Raw genomic sequence first — 21397 nt, forward strand, 5'->3', positions numbered from 1 at the left:
GGCATCTTCTCCGGCCTCATGGCAAACCGAGGCGTCCACTCCGAACGCCGACAGAGCTGGGAGGACATGAAGAAGCCAGAAGGCTTCGGCGGGTTTCTGTCCGGGCTGGTCAACACAAAGCCCGCCGAGGAGAAGAAGTAACACAAACATAGCAGAAACACAGGGGGGGCTGTTGTTGCAAGCGGGAGGGAAAAAGAGACAGATTGACAGATATCATATGTTGCCAGTGCATGTCCGAGATGTCTGGTACAGGCGTCTTGGGTCGAAGCAGGCCCAGACGGTTGATACTCGTGTGACTGTGGTGCAGTTGAGAATGATAACCACTGTGCCGCATGGTTATGGCGAGGTGGTAACGATATTGAGTTCGTTCTTGCGGGCCGTCGAGACCATGTGTGCTATCAGGTAGGCAATGGACATGGACAGGACGTGTTTTGATCCACCCCAGCATGAAAAGGGCTGAGATCACGACAAGGAAGAAAACCAGAAGCTGTATTACCATGACTACAGAATGAGAAATGCAACTTGGGCAGGTATGTCGGCGAGTTGCTTTGACTGGTTCAATCTATGAGTCTCAGACCGAGTCTCTTTTACCTCCACAAGGCCTCTGTAGCTATTTTGTCGCCCTCCCTCATGGCGTCCTGTAAGGCTGGTTCTGTCTCATCTGGGTATCTTCGCAGCAGAATATAACGAATGAACAGCGAGCTTCAAGTTCCCCAGAATAGTCTTCGCACATCTTCTCGAGCGCTCTCTGGACCGAGTAGGATGCGTAGATTTGCCAATCACTCGCCCTTCACCACCACCTTCTCTTCACCGTCCGGTGTCTGTTGTCCGCTCGACTCTTCACCTTCGACCTCGGCCGGGCGTCCGTGCAAAGCAGGCCCTCTCTTTCCCGAGATGTCCAGAATGATGGATTTGACGGTGTGCACCATGGTCTTGCGGCCTTGCCAGAGCGGGAACAGGCCGACGCAGAAGGTGCTGCAGAAGAGCCAGAGGATGCCGACCACCACCCAGCCTACCAGTCGAGATTAAGATTAGCCAAGTGAATCAAAACGAAGAAAGAGCAATTCCTTAACCCCAACGCACAACCCCGAGCCTAAACCTAGGAGGAAGTTGACGAAAACTTAATGCAGCGGGAACTTACCGGTAAAGAACTTCTTGGAGAAGATATACCCAGTCCCATACATCGGCATGGGCCATAGCACCAGCATGGCAATGGTCATGAACCCGGTCAAGCTTCTCGAGATGATCGCTGCTTTGTTCAGCTTGGTTTGCTCGGCCGCTTCTTGTTCGGCCGTCCTCGCGGCAATCTCGCGCTGGATCTCCGTGTCCACGCTGGCGCGACGGATGATCTCCGAGTCGTCGCCCTTGCGGATTGCCCTCATGGACTCCCAGTTGTAGTTCTGTCGACCGAAGGCAAAGGTGAGGATAGGGACGAAAAGGAGCGGGCTGAGCAATGCGGTCACGTTACCCGCCAACATGGGATTGTTGGAGCCTGTGCAGTCGACATTAAGAACGCCGCACTCCCTTTTGGCAGTGACGAGCCAGGCGATCAAGGCACATGCGAAGCCTAGCACGGGAGCGCCGGCGGCGGCCTGCCAATTTTGGTCCTTCCACATCAGCGCCAGTGTTGCTGGGATGACCGCACTACTGATGATACAACCCTTTAAGCGGATGCAGTTAGCATTGCATCATATAAATCAACCCAGTCAGGGACTTACCATGAGAAGGTAGAGGTAACCCATACTGACACCAGCATAGAACAATCCGGTCGAAAAAGAGGCGAGACAAACGGCATAGACAATACAGGCGGCATGGGACATTCGGATCAAGAATTTCCCAGACGCCTTGGGGTTGATGTAAGTCTGATAGATATCGTAGGTCCAGATCGATGAGACCGCAATGAGCTCTGCAGACGAGGCTGAGGTCACGGCCATGAAAACCAGGAGGAGAGTGGCGGCCGCTCCACCTTTTCCAAGAAGAGCAACGGCAGCGTAGGGGAGGACCAACCCTGCGCTGACATCGGCGTGGGACATGCGGTTCGGGAAGGTTGGGAAGACAGGGTTATTTTCCAGGGCTAGAGCAGCAAGACCCATAGTTGTCGCACAAAGCCACGGAATGGCAAACCACGAAAGACCACCCATCACATATCCAGGCAGTGCGTCGACTGGAGAGGCGGCAATGGCTTTGTTGTAATACCCGTTGTCCAAGAACACAGTCCCTGAATGAATTAGTAGAGGCTCTCAAGGTAAGGGCTAGGTATCGCACCAAAATTGCCGACGATGTTGATCACGAAAAAGATAGCTCCTTCTTGACTTCGCATCGTCAAATAGCTGCCGTCTTTGTTGCCAGACACCGGATGTCGTTTCGCGGCATCCACAAGAAGCTCCCAAACCTTGCCAGGTGAGCCAGCGACCTCGTTCGTGGCATAGGCGCTAAATGCGAAGACAAAGATGATAACCAAGATGATAACCGTGTGGACATAGTCAGTTAAAAAGGTTGCCTTGATCCCGCCGAACATCGTGTATAGAACGACGCCCACCGGGAGGAGGAAGCAGGCTGCTGCTGTGGGTACTCCACATAGAGAGCTGGCCACAGCACTGCCTCCGGTCAAAAGCATAGCTGTTACAAGGATGTTCGTCATGAGGCCGAAAACTAGGAAGACAATGTGTGTCACAACACCATATCTGGCTTTGATCACTTCGAGAAACGTATGCGCATTGGGTGCACGCCTCTTCAGTCTTGTACAAGGTCAATATCTGGGATGACTTCCGCATGGGCAACACTTACTCAATGGCCAACGTCGCAAACAACAAGATCTGAACAGTGGCTCCTGAAGCGTACCAGAATGGGCCGGAAACACCATACGAATAAGCCACACCCGAAGACTGAAGCAAAGTAGCAGCCCATGTCCAGCTAGACACGACGGCCGCAGCCACTAGACCAGATTTCACGGTTCTTCCTGCCGTCGAGAATTCTTCAGAGGTTTGGACCTGAAAGGATATCAGTTTCGAAAGCAGTCTGGAGCAGGGCAAAACTGACTTCACCGTGATATCTTTTCAGTGCCCATGTCGTCCCGATCATGCCCAAGGCAAAAGCAAACCCAAGGCCTAGGATGATGCCATATCCAAATCCTTTTGAGAGAGGAACAACAGCTGCTCCTGCGGCGTCTGACATCTTGAATCAAAGGTGCCTGCCTTAGGACACTAGTTACTGTATTTCGAAGCGGGCTTGGCAACAAAGACACAGACGGGGTATTGTGGCCGCACGGTGGGCTTCCTCGCTTTATATACTCCTAGGCTTACCGTTTGGTAAAATGAAGAAGCAGGCGGCTCCCAGCAAAAGAAAGTCTGGGGTCGTGGAGAGTACCTCATGTCGTCCACCTCACACGAGCACGCGATGGCTGGCGCTGAAAATTTTTCCTCCCCTTGCTGGCCCGATAACGGCATAAGGGATGAGAGGCATGATACCTTCGATCCTCTGTGCGACCAAGCGAGAAGCTGGGGAGTCGGGTTGGCGTGGAGTGTTGGTAGAGTTGACCTGCATTCTGACGCCAGCTGCGGGCCCTAGATACCAACCCCCGTTGGCTAACTGGAAACACTGATAAGCACGACATGGATGGGATGGAGATATGCAGTGGAGTGGGAGGTAGATCACCCGCTGGCCGTGACAAGTGTGGTGCAAGGCTTGTTGGGAGAGTGACAAGCCGATTGAAAAATTGCAAATCCATCTTATCAAGAAAACCAGCCTCGCTGATTGGCCTAGCGAGACCGTAATCGGGTATCTCCTCCTACACCTTCCTTTCCCTGCCACCCCAATGGAGACGGTGCAGTCTGCTTGGAGCCTCCCTTTAGCCTTTGTCAACGCTCGAAGTCATAGGTATACTGAAAAGGAACCCATTAGATCTGCGGGTCTATCATGGGTCGAGATAATTGGTGAAGCCGCGGAGAAGATTTGCGGTTCATTCAACATCGGTTGGCGCCCCAGTTCTTTTGACACTGCACAACAGTGCTGTGTCTGTTTTAGAGTATCATCCATCGGATCAAAGATGCCGTGCAGTACATGTGAGGCCTCGGGCAGATACTGCAATCCTGAGACGAGTGGTCATTGGATCCTCAGGACTCGAGCCGCAGCAACCTAGGCGCAGCAAAATGCTTCTCCTCGCCCAGTTCTTGGAGGCAGCTGACCTACCTTGGTCGTTGGATGCATCTTTTTCAATCTGCAGAGCGATACCAGCCTCTGCGCGATTGGTGGATCTTGGTGTTGACCTGAACAACATACCGTCTGGTCGCAGTAGCGTCCTCCAGACACGGGCTCGTCCTTGGCCCCAAGGCTGAATGATAAGCACGAACATACATAGATGCATGCTTCTCTCGTTCGAGACCTCCAATGAGGCACACTGCCTCGACGCGTTCTAGATGAGACCTACCGTAGCGAGCCTCGCTTTTCTTGATAAGATCCGTGGGCCAAACTTCCAGACCATGCATGCGCAGGGATGTGCTGCCATCTGGTCGAAGGTGTTGAACCCAATGTCTGATTAGACCAGTCAAACATCCAAACTCAGGGTTTACAACCCCCTGGGACAGGTGTATCGGGCAGGTTCTTGCGGGACCTGGTTCGGCGATTCAGGGTTCATGGCCAATGAATCAGTCGTGTTCGACGATAGCATAGCTCCTCCCGTGCTGCGGTTGCAGAGAACAGCCAATGAGCCGGATGGGATACATCGGGGCACAGGAAAGTGGTAGACTTCCATAGCTCAGCAACGGTTTGTCGAATCTTCGAAGTGAGCTGGACAAGCGAAACATTGCCGTTTCGGCCAGAGTCCAAGCAGGGTCACTTGAGATGGGGGTTCCTTCGCAACTTTGCCAGCTCGTAAATCGAAGTCAACATGTTCTCAAAATCCTTGGTTCTTTTCCCAGCCGCAGATGGCAGCAGATGCTTCTCTCCCACTCCTTCCTTTCCAGGACTGGCCTAAGGGCTGCCACGAATCATGGCCTGTGGTCGGCCGCGATAAGCAGGCCATTTCGATATCTCTGTCTGTATTCGGAGACCTCAGGGTAGACGGGCGTTTCAGGCGCAAGGTGAGAACTCTGCTTGTGGCTTTGCGTGCTACGGGTGCTCGGGAATGAAGCGAGGTACCTTGTGTCCGTGTCGTTTTCATATCCCGCCTCCATTCCGTCTCCGACAGGGACGGCGGTTGATGGCAGTCGAGTTCGCTTTTTAAGTAGCCTTCGTGTTTCTCTCCAGGACCCCGGTGGTCGGTCAGAGGCTCAAGGTTCAGAATGTCTGAAGGAACAGGTCGAGTCATAATACCATCTGGCTTTGGGAGTCTCGGCAGTTGAGCAAGCCAGCAATGATTAAGCATGAGAAAGCAACGAACCTCTTCTAGACGAACTTGGCCATTGCAGCCGAACAATGTTGGCCCGGTCAAAGAGGCTATGCGGATAGACCCGAGGTGGCATGATTGCGACATATTGCAACAGACAACGAATTGAAAGATCGCTTTACAAGTCTTTTCTTCCGCTGAAAGGTTTTTCAAATGATCTGAATGGGAATGGACAGGGAGGGATAGATGGCAGAATAGAGAGGGAGAGCAATTGGCTGAGGTCAAGGCAACGTCTGCGCTGTGCTTGGGCACACAGTATCCCGGGCACTACACCGAAGACATTTGGTGACCACGCAGGACACTCTTGCCGGCGTGGCAGTGTGGTTTGTAAGATATTTTGATGTGTAGCACTCTGTCCAGCAGTGAACATCTGAACGGAAAAGCAAATGTCTTGCCAATTGCTGCGCGTGCAACTGTAACAGCCATCACAAAACAAGCTCAACCACTGCCTCGACCCGAAGATATGTATTGACCTGTCTTTTCGTGCGATAAACTCCTAAGATTACAAAGGCGCAGCCATCCAACAAACGTTTGGCAGTCGATCCTTTTGGGGGTTTCTCTTAATGTTCATGATGGGGCTCGCCGTGGTATCCGACTATCTTCATTCTTCCAATCATTTCACCGACGGTGAAGAAACCCAACACCTCAGCGAAGACGATGCCGACAGTGGTCAGCTGGCTGCGGTTTGCGTTGCGAATGGTGCCAAGGACGGCGTCCGGGTTGACGGCTTTGAACGCAGAGCTTGCGCTTGACGTGATGGACGCCGGGTTCCGGAAGACGTTAATCAAAGGTTGGAAATAGGATTGAAATTGGGCCACAGAGCTGAGGAACGTCAGGGAGGCGTTGCAGACAATATTGTTTCCCAGTTTAGACTTACGGAGGAGCCATCTGTTGACCCTTGAAGACAATCCTTGCGAGCTCCCATCCCACGCGAGAGTAGTAGACCGTCGGCGGTATTAATGCTGCAGCCAAGTCAACAGGTGCCCCAACTTCCCATATAGAGTATTTTGCAGCATACATTCGACAAAGGAAATAACTCTTCCCGTTCTTCCGCCAACTCTGCTCAGGGCACTGTACGCGGAGGAGCCGACTTTGGAAATTGCGGAGCCAGCGGAGCTCGAAACACGGCTCAAGCCTTCTGACGCTTTTGACGCGACCTGCTTGGAGCTTTCTTGCACCTTTGCAGCGGCTTCTGAGGTGGTGGAAGCTTGTCTGAAATTGTTGCGGCGCAGGAGCAATCTGGACTGCCGGAGAAGGGCGCGAGAGGTGGGAGCTGCCGACATGGCTGCTGGAGCTCCTGAGGGAGCTTCAAGAGTAAAGAGAGAAGGGTGGTGAGTACGGCGGCGCACCTTCTCAAGCAGAGGTGAGTGTGTTGAGTTGCGGTGGTCAAACAGGACTGAGTGAAAAAAGAGCCAAAGCTGGTCTGAGGCCAAAAGTCCAAATTCAATGGGCCGGAAAATTTCGGGCCATGCGAGCTGTTGATTGGCCAGACGGAGCAGCCTGGTACCTGGCCGGAAAAACTCTCGTCTATCAATTTGTTCTTCCGCCTCACGAAGCACAAAAAAGGATGTGAAAATGTCATTGTTGACCGGCTCGGCTTCAATTTGTGCGCGTGGTCTCTATTGCTGTCTGGCTGTAATATGTTATGTCTTGTCGAAATGATCATAGAGATTCTGCCTGGGACTCCGATCTGTCAGATCCAGTCGCTCCTCCCACAAACCTCTCTCGCTCAACGGCCGCACGATTTGAACGCCCGTTTAGAAGAACTCTGCCCATTCTCTTGTATCGATTAACCGACCTCTTGTCTCATCCTCACCCTCACCCTCACCCTCACGGGTCTCAGCTCCCCTAGGCAAGCCAATACCGGTACTCTGGATCTCGTACTAAACCTGAAACAAGCTGTTTAGGCCCTAAGTCCCCCCAGCCGAGTTCCCCGGGAACCAGGGAACCAACATGCCTTGAGCCCCCGAGCCCCTGCAGCAGATCTCAAAAGTTCGTCCATCATGAACTTGTAACGTGCTATTCCTCCTTTTTGTAGACCACACTTCTCCAAGCCATGCTCATCATGTAGAGGGCCGTCGCCACAGAAGACATCTTCGATTTGCAACAGTCTCTGAGCGGTGTGTTGGTTGGCGTTCTGGTTTCATGCCTGGGTGGTGGCTTCTTTGTCCTTTTCTGCCGATCGCTTCTGAACATGCGAGCTGTTGTCGGAGCGTGCACGGGTAACTGCTTGTCTTTGTATATGCTAAGTCACAGCTGTTGATCACGCTGGTGCTATTGACACCGCGGTTTTCTCACATTCGCCTCAATTCTCACTTGGCTGGGTCTCCAAGTCAACTCGATCCCAATCCGCAAAAACAGAAACTCCGAAACGCCGGCCAACAGCCAACAGCCAAGGCGACCAGGCCAGCGACAACATCATGGCTGTCAAACATCGACAAGCTGCGTCTCAACCGTCTCAGCCTCATCAACCCAACCCTCCACGTCGCTCGCTCAGGCAAGGCCTCAAAGATGTGTTCCTTCGAACTCTACGAAGGCCTTCCGAGCCCCAAGCTGGCACACCCTCCCTCGGTTCTGGCATATTGCGCCGGGCAGAATCGTCAGGGTCCTTTTTCCCGTCGACGACCACGTTCTCCTCCTTTGTCGAGTTGCCTGGGAGTCGATCTAGTCTCGAAGGGTACACCATCTCGCGCGCCATCCCTAATCGATTTCAGTCCACCACGCACGTATCGCCACGCAAATCGCCTGGACGACAGTCACTGCTTCCTGCCACGAGCCTCAGTCAGTTCAACCTCCACCAAGCGTACCTTCACCCATCTAGCGGTCCCCAACGAGCAGTCCACGATGCTATGTCGCCTTCGTTGTTGTCGGTTGCGAGTCGGCAAGCAAGTATGGCCAGTTTCTCTACCCTTTCCACCGTTACCAGCGCTTCGACACTGAGAATTCAGGAGTCTCGTGAGGTCCTTGCCCCAAGAAAAGGGGGGCTAGGTTCATATCAGAACCCCCAGGCACCGGCAGCCAAAGCTCGAACCAAGCACGTCTCGTGGCTGCACTCACCCACTGCAAGTTCTGTCTCGGTGGCGGACTCCGGAAGGCAGACTGACGATCCATCCGGGCTCAGATTGGTCGAGCATTTTAAGTCGTTTTGCATTCTCGACACCGCCATGGAGGGACTCCCCGTCGTCGCTACGTCCAAAGAACTTCGCTACATTTTTGAGGTCGGCGAACATTTCTTCCTTAACAATTGTGAATGCGAAGGCGCTTCGATGGACATTGTGACCGGTCAAGATGCCGCAGGTGATCCAGTTACTCACCTCGTCTTATTCACACCCCTTATCATTCCCAGCAGTGGCCGCAGCCGATTCATGCTAGCTTGCCTGATCGACGTCACCCAGTTCATCAATGACACGGCGTCACTTCCGGAACTCGACCACGAGCTCGATGTGTCCACCATAGAAAGTGAAGTGCAAACACCGCTGCAGGATCGGAGGGACCTCTGCTGGACTGGGCGCACCTACAAACTCTCTGCCGAAGATCTTCTTGGCGGCTGTATGTTACCTGGCGACCGAGAAACGGTGACCAGACCACCCAAACACGTCGAGACGTCAGAGGATATTTGGCTGAATTTGGCGAATGAGGAAAGGAGCAGAAGATCGTCAACCAGGAACACATCCAGCTCGACCCCGAAGATCAGCCAGGTCGCAAGGTCAAATGCATCTCACACGTCGACAACCAGCAGTACCGTGGATGAGGTGTTGGACGAGTTTATGAGCGACCTGCAGGAGCTCTATTCGGATTTCTTCCTTTTAGGCAAATCTCCGCTTGATGACACCTGCTTCGAGATCTGCAACGTCTCACCCCTACTCTATTCGACGAGAGAATATCTCAACGGACACCTTTCTCGTACAGACGCACAGCAAATGGCTGAGTTAAGCGCATCTCTGGCCCGGGAAATGCCATTCAACATACACGTAAAATGGGGCCCACAGGGACTGGACAAACGGATGTATTGTAGTCCAATGTACACGGCAAATTCCATCACGTGGATTTGTTTCCTCGTCGATTACCAGATGCCATTGATATGGTAGCGGTAGCAGCAGCAGCAACCAGCTGCGGCAATCCTTGGATCTGTTGTCACGCCGAGCCGACGCCGAATTGCTGTGTAGGACTTTGCAGCAAAGATAAGCTTGCCCTTCAGCGATGGCACAACACAGTTGCAACGGGGTGGCAATTTACGATAACACAATAATAGCTCCAACGCCTTTGTTGCCACCGATTACCTCTGCACAGCATGGAACATTCTGCGCTGTAATCCCTGGTCTGACTCTGATCGTCGAACACGAATCTCCCCCAAACATGCGAGGGCCAGTGAAAAAGAAATGTCCTCGACAGCCAACAGGAAAGGAAGTGAAACAAGGGAAATGATTGTCGGTTGATCAATAGAAGGGCCGAGAATTGAACGATGACGGCACAACGTCGCAACTGGCAGGGTGGAAAGATCTTCTCGGGCGGAGTCTTGGAGCAAAACCTCCCCTTGTGGCATCCCGACGCCTAACTGGGTCTCTGCGGTCCCGTCTGGGCGTTTCTAGCGGGCATTCGGCAAAGCAAAACCGGCAGTGGCATTGCGGCGGGCGTGGGCACGGTCGAAGACTAAGCAAAGGCAACACAGAGAGCATGACAGGGAAGAGGCGGGCCCTCCAGACCACGCCAACGTCTAAGACTTGCCGCACACGGAAACGCGCCATCCGATCGCCCCTTCGATTAAGCGGAAGAGGCACCGAAGAGGCACGCAACATTGGGTCGAATCTTCGCTCCTTCTTTCGCTCAACACACGATGGCACCCACGAGTTTTAGCGAACGAATCCACCCAGGGGAGCCCTTGGATTTTCTCTGCCCTCGTCCACCACCTTGATCCACCCTGTGGTTACCCCAGTTCAGAGCCCGTATCCGATTTGCAACGACTTCTCCCCTCAATCCGGCATCGCGGCGGCGGGTGATACTTCAGTCTCACTCGGTGGCACTGCTCTAAAGCCCTCAGATGGAAGAGGCAAGGTTTAGAGTGCTCATGCTCGACATTTTAAAGCTACCCCACGGTTCGCTCTCGACGTCTTCAATCCCGCTGCGGCTTTCTTCTGGAACAGAGTTCATTAGGAAGGAAAGACCTAAAGCCGCCCACCGGCGAAATCCACCCTCATTACGTGGTGACTTCTTCCTCTCAACACTACATACACCCACCACAGTCTTTCGTCCGGCCTCACTGTTCGTCGGCGATCGTCGAATCTCGAACATTTTCCATTCCTTTGGTCTTTCAATAATTCCACCGTGGTGAACGACATCCTGCCTGCGCCGCGGGCAACCTGAATATCAGCCGAGATGTTCAACGAGAACTTCTCCTTCGGATCGTCCCCGCACCCGAGCTCCCTTACATTCAATGTTGAAGAGTGTACTTCGGCAGAGATCTCTCCCTTTACATCACGATGCTCATCACCGCATTCTTCACAAGCACCTGCGGCTCGTCGAGACTCTCGCTTCGACGCATACAGATCTGCGCCTCGACATCCCTCCATTACCGCGTTGACGGCACAGCTACAATCCCAAGCGTTAACCGACACCGAGATGCGTTCCCCCTCACCGTCCCTCAGTGACACGGCCTCGCCTTCCGACTCCACGACACTCGACGATGAAGGGTACTGCGAAGGGCCAGATACACCCGCGACGACGGTATCTGACTTGTCCTACGACTCCAGTGAAATTGATCCGACACTATGGGATCTTTCGATGTCGGACACAATGGTGGCTACATCATCACCTCGGCCCTCACTTTCTCTTGAAGCACAAGCATTATCTTCATACACAATGCGTCGACGGCAGCGGCAGGCCCTGGTGCGACTACAATGCTTGGCGACACGGACACCAGACCTGGCCATGCTCATCGAAGAGTGTCACCCGTCGTCATTACCACTGGAGACGGCGATCCTGAAGGCCTACAGTTCTTCTAAGGGGAGGAGTGACACCACCTGCAGCATTTCTGGAGCAGGACCATGCGGAAATGCGACAAGCTCGGGCCGGATAGAGAAGGAACGGAGTGTCGCCCTGGCTACGGTGAGGAGGGCACCGCGAATGAGGAAAAGGACTAGCTGAGGCTGGGCTACGATAAACACAGATGGCTGGACATGAGGGGATGGCGTGATACCAATACCACGGGCTAAACAGGAGCTGTAATGGAACACATGATTCAAGCACATGCTGGCTGTTCTCCTCTTTCGATGTCGATTCATATTGCTTCCCAGTCTTTGTTCCGAGACAAATGACCTCTGGCGAAAAGCCACAGAAAATCAATTATGAGGCAAAAGCAAGCGAGGTTTGATTTTGAGGAACTAACGTGGCCAGCCCGGCGGATCACCTCCCCACCGGCTGGCAAAGCTTCGTCCTGGCCTAAGGTCAAGGGTTTGGTCAGGGGTTATACGCCGCAGTTCACCGCCGATGGCAGGGGCAAGGCAGGAAAATACGAGGCATGAAGCACAGCTGGTCAGGCACTCATCGGCAGTTAAGACGAGCATCCCCCGGCCATGTTCCAGACCCAAGGAAAAGCAACATGAGGTGATTGCCATAAAGAACTTTCCAGCAAGCCTCCTTTCAGCAGGAGTCCGTCCCCATATTCCGAGAAAGCATCACACGAGCAAGGCAAACCATCGACTTTCCAAGCATACCGGCAAGGCATAACTGTTTGGCTGTTCCGTGATGCGTGTTTTTGTACCTGTAGTGTGACAGAGCCCGCTTCCTTTCAACAACACGTCCTCAAGGAGAAAGTCGGTCCCTCGCAATCTGGCTCCGGCTGAGAAAGATTTGGACAAAGTCGCCGTGGCGTGACGGTTTGGGGTCGCTTCGGGAGGCTTGTTTTGTGCGGCGGCGACAACACCCGGTTCGAATTTTGCGGTGGATGAACGGGGCGGCCTCGATGAATCTGCCGAGTCGCAAGAGTGCGGGTTGTCGACGGGCAGCGAGATGCCGTCCGTGATGAAGAGACAAGAGATATCTTGACTCGAAAGGCGGAACACTTTGGTATCTACTCGGTATGTGTTTAGCGTGGGACGGCCTTCCGAGCTGCCTGTCTCCCAAGCGAGGCTCCCATTCAGGTAATCCGGACTCACCTTTATACCTGCGAAAGTTGCACTCTCCCCGTGATACTTCCTCGCCTGCTTGCCAATGGAAGCTATGCGAACTACTAGAAAGTACGCGGTATATAGCCAGCAGTTTACTAGGTACTTGGAATCAAGCCGCGAGCTATGGTCCCGGTCATGACAATCGACACGGCTGCAGGCCATGTTCTTTTCTCCAACTCCGCGCCAGAGACCCCGGAGACCTTTACGCCTCTCATACCTGCAACAGAGTAAATCCTTTTTGCATTTCCAAATGTACCTACTTGTAGGTATGCTATTTGCGTGGCGGAATACTTGATCCTCTCCCACAAGTCTACACCAGGCCTCGAATCACCCAGCGCCCCCAAGATGCGGAACGCGGGGTGGGCAGTGAACACAAAGATCCGAGGGATCTCAGCAATGCACCACCAGCGTCGAGGCCCCTTTGGTCACGAGCCCCGAGTCCGAGTCCGATTTCGAGTACGTAGGCATCGGGTTGGACGATGGATCCCCTCCACGATTGACGATTTCCAAGCAAAAACGCTGCAGGTTACGCGGTTGGGAAAAGCACAAGCTTGCTAGCTGCTGGACTGTGTGGGGAGATTGAAGAGGTCATCGATCGGGGCGTGAATGTACTTTACCTACTCTAGACAGGAGGTACGAGGACAAATGGCCTATCTGCCGCTGGCTCGCTGCAGATGCCTGCAACGTGGGCTAGGTACATGGCTAATGAGTGCGTACCTCTGTGCCGAGTAGCTACCTGCCCTTGTACCTAGGTAGCTAGTCATGATACTGGGTAGGTATGCCTACTTGTAGGCAGCCACAGTAGGTGGTTAGCTGGGTCGTTAGGGGCGCTACTCGGGTTTCGGCGTCAGCGATGCGCCTTGGGCTGCACCACCTATGAATCTCCATCACTAGCCCGTGTAACTCTCGACCTAACGCATGAGATCGTGTCTTCCTTTGGCGTGTCTTCCTTTTGTACCCTCATAGCTGGTAGCCTAAACCCGTTGATACGTGTCTGAGTGTGGATGTAGCGAGGTAGTAATTAAGTGCTGCGCACACGAGGACGGATCGAGCGCCCGTTGGCGACTGTCTGCGGACCAGGCATGCATGATAAAAAGAAATCACCACGACGACACTGATGGGAAAAAAAAAGGGACAGTGGAGTGCCATCAGCGCTGTCAATGCAGGTTGGGAGCAGGGAACAAAGAAAAGTCAGCCAGCCTGAAAAGCTCTTCCAGTCGCGACCCGAGGCACAGGGCCCCTCGAGAAGTTGCTTTTTGTTCGTATGTAACTACCAGATCAGCCCGTGCTCGGTAGGCCCCATAAGAAACCCACCTCTTTGGGCACGCAAGGGAGCGTTGGAAGCCGACCAGCCCTAGCTACCTGCTATGCTGTAGGCCAGTTCCTGGGCGTGTTCGGGTCGGACAGCGACGAACGGGGTAGTTGCTTAGTGGGTTCGCAGCGTGGTCACTTGGCTACCAGCCTGTCCGCATAGGCCGTCTTTAGCTGGTTTGGCTGGCTGGCTGGCTGGCTGGTTTGCCTAGCACTTCCTCCACGGACTAACAAATTTTCTTTTCTTGCTTGTGGCCTTTTGATGGCTCTATCTCTTCCCCTTGTCTTGTCTTCGAGGGATTAACTTTTCTCTCCTTCCTTCGCACACTAAAGTAATCCCCCTAGAACCCCGCCAGAATTTCTCCGCTCGTGTCGTGGGGCGGCATTGATGACGCAGATGATGTTCCGGAGGTAAAAACTCAGACAGAGGGCGTAGAACGGGAAAGAAGGAAAGCAGAAGGGGGGGCGATTGCTTCGTGGCGGCGCCCCTAAGGAACCGGCCTGCGCTTTCTTTCCAGGCGGTGGGACGCACCGAAACGGGGCAGCCAACATCCAACACCCAACACCCAACTCTCGCTAGACACCTAGTTTGTTAAGTGGCCTAGGTCGCCCCGTGCATAGAAAGAGGCCGCCTGCGGAGTGTGGGGGACGGGAAGTCCATAGGGGGGGGAGGGGGCAAAGATAGGCAAAGCCGATATCGCTCGACGGCGAAAAAGAGGGAGGAAGAAGAAGGCAAAAGAATGCAGGATCCCAAGTCATGGGTCGGTCTGGATTCCGAGCGCACAGTCCATTCCGCTTCGATGGTGAATGGCAACCTGCCGTCCCTTCCAGCCTTGAGCGGTATCCCTAGGTCTGGAAAGTTGGCCTGGCTCGGGCTCGATGAGGCTGGGTCCGCGTGCTGTCCCCAACAATAGTCTCGATGAGATCCAGTAGGTCCTTCGCGTGTGGTCCATCCAGGTCTGCTGCCGAAGTGCCATGAAATAGATCCTCTCTGTTAGTGAGCTGTATGTATCTCACCTTCTCGACGCCTGCGCATATGGAAAGCATAGCCAGCTGAAATTGAGTTGTCGTCATGGCTTTTGCGACTGTATATTCGCTGCCTTCCAAATTCACCTGGCAGTGGACGTTCTGTAGTTGCGTCTGGACGGTGGCTACTTCTCCTCAATATGCGTCTCTGCCGACCAACAATCATCAATGCACAGCGATGAGCAAAGGCTGGAAAGGTGCAACCCTGCGTCAACGTAGGGATCATGCCTGGCGAGTCCAATTTGCCTCCAAGCCTGGACTAACACTCTCACTCCCATCTTCGCATTTTCATCACCATGCCGAAGCGAGATCGTCCATGCGGGATATTTGAGTCGTGCGGCCGCAGATCATGGATTGATGTACATGGATCTGCAGCGCCGGGGGCTCGACTTGGATCAGGTCGATCTCCCGTGGCGTCGTTCCGAGACGGGCTTCCCACGGCTCCAAGAGTGTTTTCCAAGGCTCGAAACGAGAATGCCGTGGGCATGACTGAGATATTTCAAAACCCAAGTTGACAGCAGGCGGACTAAAGCTTCACGCAGGTCTCTCGAAGCCAGCAGCTCCGAACCATGGCGCTCCGTATCTTCTCCGCGAGGAACCTGATGAACACACATCTCCGTCCCGAAACTGCTGAAAGGACATCTATCGGAGACTCTGACTCGGTCGAGACGGAGAACCTGGAGTGTCGAGAGAGTCGAATCCGTGAACTCAATGTTCTGTCCGTGCGAAGACCGACATGTTCAGTGCCGTGCCGACACAAGTGGTGCCATCTGACCGTAGAGATTTTGGACTTATCGCGTCAGAATTCATTAAGCCCGATGTTGGACCGTCAGCACATCGCCGTGACAGCGAACATCCCCCGTCCGCAACAAGGGACAGGACGCAGCCTCCGCGCTCCGTGCGAGTAGCCGTCGTGAGTCCTGACTCAACGCATCTCCGAACAGGCACAGCATAACATGACACTCCGCATACTCCGTACTTCGCTCGAAGTTCGATAACCGGTCGGGAGTATGCTTTCTTTCTCTTGCTCCTTTGCGACAGATTTCGAGATGGTCTTCCAGCGAAAAGAGCGCGTTTGTAAGCTGATGCTGGACGTTGAGGCCTGACGAGGTGGTCCGATCTGAATCTAGATTCAGCGATGGGGGACGATCCGCGGGAAGCGCTTCCCGTGGTCCTATTGCAGTTAGCGGAGGAGGACGCCGGGCACCCTAGACACCTCTCTGGTTAGCAGTGTGACAGCTGGAGTGGCCGCTATGGCCCAATGCAGTTGCGGTTCGTGGTGTTGGGCAAATGAATAAGCAGACAGACCACGGCCCAGAGCGGGACATGGCCGCCGATGGAAGATCCAGATCCCGTCCTGCAGCTGCAAGAACAGGTTGATCACCACATCACCTGTTGCCCGTGGCCCCAAACATGGTAAAATACCGTCCGTGGTCGCCGCTTGCTCGGAAAAGGGAGAAATCAAAACAATTCCTCGCAACGGCAACGACCCAACGTTTCGCGTAACCGAGTCGTGACTCGTGCAGCCGTGAGTCGCGTTCTTGATTCTTGTCTGGTGAGGTTTTCTGTGAGTTCTCCGTAGGTGGGTGTATTTCTCGCTCACTGCATTCCAATGGCTCCGAGCAACGTTCTTGGTTTCAGGGCTGGAGAAGACCCTCACGCGCTCGCTCTCTGTCTCTTGTCCCTTCCTTTCTCCGTACTTGCTCCGGTGTCCTTGCGATGGACAAGAGGGGAAAAGGACGAGCAGTCCCTTCAACGTGAGATGCGGACTTTGTTGCGTCGCTCCGGGCACCGTCGTGAGTGACAGACATGCCACAAGTATGTCACTCCACCGACAAGGGAACAGAAGGGCGAGAAGGACAAGGACAGTCCCCAGGACACGGAGCCAGCGAGCCAGCTCCTTGCTTCCTCCGAGCGTGAGCGAAGTCCACAGCCGCCCACGAAACGAACGGCTTTGCTCTTGGAGGACAGAGTCTCTTTCGACACACCCAGGTGACTTCATGCGTACGAGCCAGACGGCAAGCGTAGGGGGATGGCTACGTACGTACCTGGATACTGTACCATATTGTGTGTGCCCGTAGGTGCCTTGGTTGCTTCCTTATGCAGACAGGAAACAAGAGGGCGTTCCATGAGTAAAGGTAGGCCAAGCAGACGAGTTGTTGGTCGGGTTACTTCGGGACGAGCCCCAAGAACTTTGGAGGGACAAGTCGATTCCGTCCTCAGTCTGTCTTCAATATGCATGAAAAAGCACGAAGTGGTGGTGGTCGTGGTGCGGAGGAGATGGGACAGGGACGACTATATCGCTACTTGTTGCAACAGAGAGAGAAAAATCCCACAATAACGGACGAATGTGACCAACAGCTTTAATATAATTACACGAAACGTATGCCCGTTGATCCCAGTAGGGGTCTCTACGAGAGAGGGGTTGTTCACACTGACCAAAAGGAATGGAACCGACTTCTGGACATTCGAACTCTTTCTTTGCCCTTCTCCTCGTCTTTCATTGACACAAATGTAAAAGCCCCCTCAGCAACGTAATCCACACATCTTGTGCGTGCTGGAGCTAGTAGACCCATCTGGATCATCGCCGACGACATCGTGGACATGGCGCGAGCACGCCGTCAAGTCTCCGTGAGAGCAAGGCAGGAAGTGTCCACGAGCAGAGAAGATGCTCCGATGGGCTACTGAAGTTCTCCGGCTGACAGCGTTCTTGCTGCGCGTCTCCGTGGTCGAAACACGTAAAAGACAATATGAACGTGAATGCGTCGCGGAGATCTGACGGATTCAGTGGGATGGAGGGTCGTGCTTCGGACTCTCACGCATGGTTGTCTTGGATTTTCGCAAACATCACGGAGCATGTACGGAGAACCAGCTTGAAAGGGTCCCGTGAATCTGTTGCTGACCGATTTGCGAATCTTCTGGTCTCCGTAGAATCGTGATGACATGGGATGTTCGTCGGAGATCGAGGAGCGGTACCGATTCTATCCCATGACGACTTTGCGGGAAGACCATTGCGAGATTAACCGACGCATTACTCTCGGAGTTGACACGGGGTTCTGGAGTGTTTCGTGTAAGGCTTAATCGGATGGCGAGCATTGACTCGCTAAACGGACGAAATATCCAGTCTCAACCCATGCGATGGTTTTTGTTTTTTGAAGGCTGAGGAGCATCACCCTCGGTGGCAGAATCCGTGCCATGCCCAAAGACAGAGGCTGCCGTCATTCCCGTGTTTCTATGTGCTGTAATCCGAGCCCCGAGACCAGCTCCGTGCTGAACTTGAGCTCGAGGCGGGATGTTTCCCCGACAAGGGATTTACTTGGCGATGCAATGCCCAAGGCATTTTCACCCAGAGCGCCTGGATGAGAGATCTGGTGGGACAATAACGGATTGAATCGCGCAGCCACCCGCTCGGAGTACTGCATTACGCTCCGCCACGGCCTGCGGCGAACTACTTGTAAATATGCACTGTTGCGGAAGGCGCACACTACCGTAGTACACCTGCTGTCCGTATAGTCAGCCGTAGGGAAGCCCCAACACAACTTTCTTTAGCACGAGACAAACGGGGAAACCCAGGATTCCCCAGAACCTTTCAATCGGACGAATCGGGCCGTGCTTCCCGGCGCGCGCTGGCTGAGTTCGAGGTTCAGCTGTGCCCTCAGCCTGATCGAGTGCGCTTCAACATGCTTCTTTGTCCCATTTCGATTGCGTCGTCACCTACCAAAAGTCGCTGAGGAAGGCGGTTGCACTAGACAACGTAATTCGCATTCTTGTGACATACCCTCCAGACACTAGAGAGCCTTCTTCGACCATAGGAAGCCCGCGTGGGACATCCAACATGTCGGGCGTCGCCGAGGCAAGCCTAGTGCTGGGCCTGATTTCGTCCATCATCGCGATCTACGAAGGGGCTCACGAGATCTACGAAGCCGCGAGCGACGTCAAAGGCCTCCCTCGAAAGTTCCAACTGGCCGCCGAGCAGATCCCCTTGGTGCTCCACGCCCTCGGTCTTGCGGAACAGAATATCAAAGGCAACGCGGTGAGCCCGGATGCGCTGCAGAGTGCGAAGCCAATCCTCGAACGATGCAAGGAGAGTGCCGCGGAGGTGAAGGACATCTTCGACAAGACCATACCATCTAAAGACGCCTCGAGGACGGAGCGGTACAAGAAGGCAGTAGGAATCAAGTTGAAGAGTAAGAAGGTGAAAGAGAGCATGGAAGAGGTGGTGAAGAATATGGAACTCCTCGTGCAACATCAAGTGTTTCAAGATGCTGAGACGCTCAAGTATATTCAGGACGCCGTGGAACAGTTGAGTCATCTTCCCGACGATGAGCCACCATCTCAGTTTGCACACTCGGGCGCAGGGCCACTGAATGTCCATCAGGGAATGGGTAATTTGGAGAGCTACAGCCACTCGGGATCTGGTCACATTAATAAGGCGGAAACACAATATATCGGGACAAATCCAGGTACGAGCTCGATCTGATCCTATTAATGATGACTAGTGGATTTCCACATTCTGAAGAGAATAATAATATCAACGGCCAGTACTATATGAGGTGAAATGTGTTCTTGTGCAGTAGTTACTTATGCAGTCAAATGATAAGGGCAGATCGACCTATGAAAATATGTTTATAACTTAACGTTATCATTCTCAAGCCGGATTTACTCCTGTGATCGCTAATGGTTATTTTCAATAGTGCACCACCATTACCCTCCTCGAGAGAAGGCAGACTTTAGCTTTCGCAAGCCTGTCGGAGTCTGTCTTGGTCAAGTGTCTCGCATCGACACGGAACTTTTTATCGGGCGCAAATCTGAGCTCGAAGCGATCAAAAGCACTCTACAGCCAGAGGATCAGTCTCCTCAGCGACGACAACTAGTTTTGGGAGGTCCCGGTGGAATCGGGAAGACGCAGTTGGCTGTCGCTTACGCCCAACGCCAACACCAACACCAAGTCTACGATTCGGTGCTCTGGTTCGATGCGACCACCGAGATGACGCTGAAGGGCAGTTTCCGATCGATGGCCGAAGCGATCTTCGGCATTTCGGACCCTGGAGTTCTTGAGGGCCAGCAGATTCTGATCCAAGTCCGTCAATGGCTATCAGATCCCAAGAATACTCGATGGTTATTGATCTACGACAACTACGACGACCCGGGACAATTCAAAATCGAGATGTATTACCCTTTTCGCTCTCACGGAGCGATCATTGTAACGACACGTCGACCCGACCTCGTCAACGGAGAGCTAGTCCGTTTACAACCGATTCAGGATGTTAAGGAAAGTCTAAAGATCTTACAGACTCGATCGAGACGGGAAGGCGTCCTGTTTGGTGAGCTATTTCTTCTTCCTGTGAATTATACCTATTAAGTCCTTCTCCTAGATCCTGCTGCAAAACGTCTAGCGGAGCGACTAGACGGTCTCCCACTGGCGTTAGCCACCGCGGGGGCATACCTATCTCAGAGCACCTTTACGTTTGAGCGGTACCTTCAGGAATACGAACGACGCTGGAATATCGACTCACGACGACCCCTCCAGCTCCAAGAGTATCAGGATCGAACACTATGCACGACCTGGGATCTATCCTATACTCGTCTCGAGAGCGAGGACCCTGACGCCGCGAAACTCTTGAAACTGCTTGCCTACTTCGACCATCAGAACTTATGGTATGAGTTGTTTCTAGGTGGACTTGCCGAGGACACTCCAGGCTGGCTTCAGAAGGTGATGATAGACGACATTGAATTTGAGGGCATCATGCGAACACTGAAAGATTACTGTTTTTTGGAAGTACAAACAACACTACAATCATGGAGTATACATGCCTGCATTCACGATTGGACATTCGCTATACTAAACAAAACGATTGACGTGCAGGATTACTGTTATGCTTTCGACTGTGTTGCCGCCTCCATCGACGAGGATGACTTGGATTCTCTGGGTCACCTTAAATACGCTCGCCTGGCTGCTCATGGAACGTTCCTGGTACAAGAACGCTTTCGTCGAAATAAGGTCACGGAAAATATTAGTTCCCATCGATTTGAGAAAGCTATCAAGGTTTCGGAATTACTGGCACAACAAGTACAACTAGAAGCAGCAGAGCAAATGTACCTCCTTACACTGGCTGGGTACGAGAAGGCGCTAGGAGTGGACCACACGTCGACCCTTAACACCGTCAACAATCTCGGGAGTCTCTATCGTGACCAAGGTAAGCTGGGCGCGGCGGAGAAGATGTATCAACGGGCGCTGGCTGGGAAGGAGAAGGCGCTGGGAATGGACCACACGTCGACCCTTTACACCGTCAACAATCTCGGGAGTCTCTATCGTGACCAAGGTAAGCTAGGCGCGGCGGAGAAGATGTATCAACGGGCGCTAGCTGGGAAGGAGAAGGCGCTAGGAGTAGACCACACGTCGACCCTCGACACCGTCCACAATCTCGGACTTCTCTATCGTGACCAAGGCAAGCTAGGCGCGGCGGAGAAGATGTATCAACGGGCGCTGGCTGGGAAGGAGAAGGCGCTAGGA

The 21397-nt window shown here is 53.4% G+C and overlaps 7 protein-coding genes across 7 annotated transcripts in view; 4 read left to right on the top strand and 3 right to left on the bottom strand.

The window, feature by feature from the left end:
- Positions 1-534: 534 nt before the first annotated feature.
- On the bottom strand, positions 535-3555 carry PV07_01441 (uncharacterized protein). Its single transcript, XM_016387965.1, has 6 exons — positions 3040-3555; positions 2788-2990; positions 2266-2738; positions 1719-2218; positions 1142-1661; positions 535-1012 (listed from the first exon to the last, which is right to left on the bottom strand). Exons 1-6 carry the CDS (start codon positions 3172-3174, stop codon positions 780-782), a joined length of 2064 nt encoding a protein of 687 aa, XP_016254893.1. The 5' UTR covers positions 3175-3555; the 3' UTR covers positions 535-779.
- Positions 3556-5477: 1922 nt separating this feature from the next.
- PV07_01442 (uncharacterized protein) lies at positions 5478-6784 on the bottom strand. The gene is made up of 3 exons (XM_016387966.1): positions 6402-6784; positions 6261-6345; positions 5478-6205 (listed from the first exon to the last, which is right to left on the bottom strand). The coding sequence occupies exons 1-3, from the start codon at positions 6664-6666 to the stop codon at positions 5944-5946; spliced, it is 612 nt and encodes a 203-aa protein (XP_016254894.1). The 5' UTR covers positions 6667-6784; the 3' UTR covers positions 5478-5943.
- Positions 6785-7423: 639 nt separating this feature from the next.
- On the top strand, positions 7424-9919 carry PV07_01443 (uncharacterized protein). Its single transcript, XM_016387967.1, has one exon. The coding sequence runs from the start codon at positions 7804-7806 to the stop codon at positions 9469-9471; it is 1668 nt and encodes a 555-aa protein (XP_016254895.1). The 5' UTR covers positions 7424-7803; the 3' UTR covers positions 9472-9919.
- A 102-nt stretch (positions 9920-10021) lies between these two features.
- PV07_01444 (uncharacterized protein) lies at positions 10022-13476 on the top strand. The gene has a single exon (XM_016387968.1). The coding sequence runs from the start codon at positions 10757-10759 to the stop codon at positions 11522-11524; it is 768 nt and encodes a 255-aa protein (XP_016254896.1). The 5' UTR covers positions 10022-10756; the 3' UTR covers positions 11525-13476.
- Positions 13204-17517, bottom strand: PV07_01445 (uncharacterized protein). Its single transcript, XM_016387969.1, has one exon. It carries the CDS (start codon positions 16883-16885, stop codon positions 16067-16069), a length of 819 nt encoding a protein of 272 aa, XP_016254897.1. The 5' UTR covers positions 16886-17517; the 3' UTR covers positions 13204-16066.
- On the top strand, positions 16419-17305 carry PV07_01446 (uncharacterized protein). The gene has a single exon (XM_016387970.1). The coding sequence runs from the start codon at positions 16916-16918 to the stop codon at positions 17222-17224; it is 309 nt and encodes a 102-aa protein (XP_016254898.1). The 5' UTR covers positions 16419-16915; the 3' UTR covers positions 17225-17305.
- A 1201-nt stretch (positions 17518-18718) lies between the features above and the next one.
- The window catches only part of PV07_01447 (uncharacterized protein), a gene marked incomplete at both ends in the record, with an annotated part of 3645 nt that continues 966 nt past the window's right edge, over positions 18719-21397 (top strand). The window contains 3 exons of the mRNA XM_016387971.1: positions 18719-19346; positions 19578-20207; positions 20259-21206. Of these exons, the coding sequence (XP_016254899.1) occupies positions 18719-19346; positions 19578-20207; positions 20259-21206 (2206 nt within the window). The remainder of the gene's footprint in view (positions 19347-19577; positions 20208-20258; positions 21207-21397) is intronic.

This window comes from Cladophialophora immunda (genome assembly GCF_000835495.1).
Source record: "Cladophialophora immunda strain CBS 83496 unplaced genomic scaffold supercont1.1, whole genome shotgun sequence".
Classification (NCBI taxonomy): Eukaryota; Fungi; Ascomycota; class Eurotiomycetes; order Chaetothyriales; family Herpotrichiellaceae; genus Cladophialophora; species Cladophialophora immunda.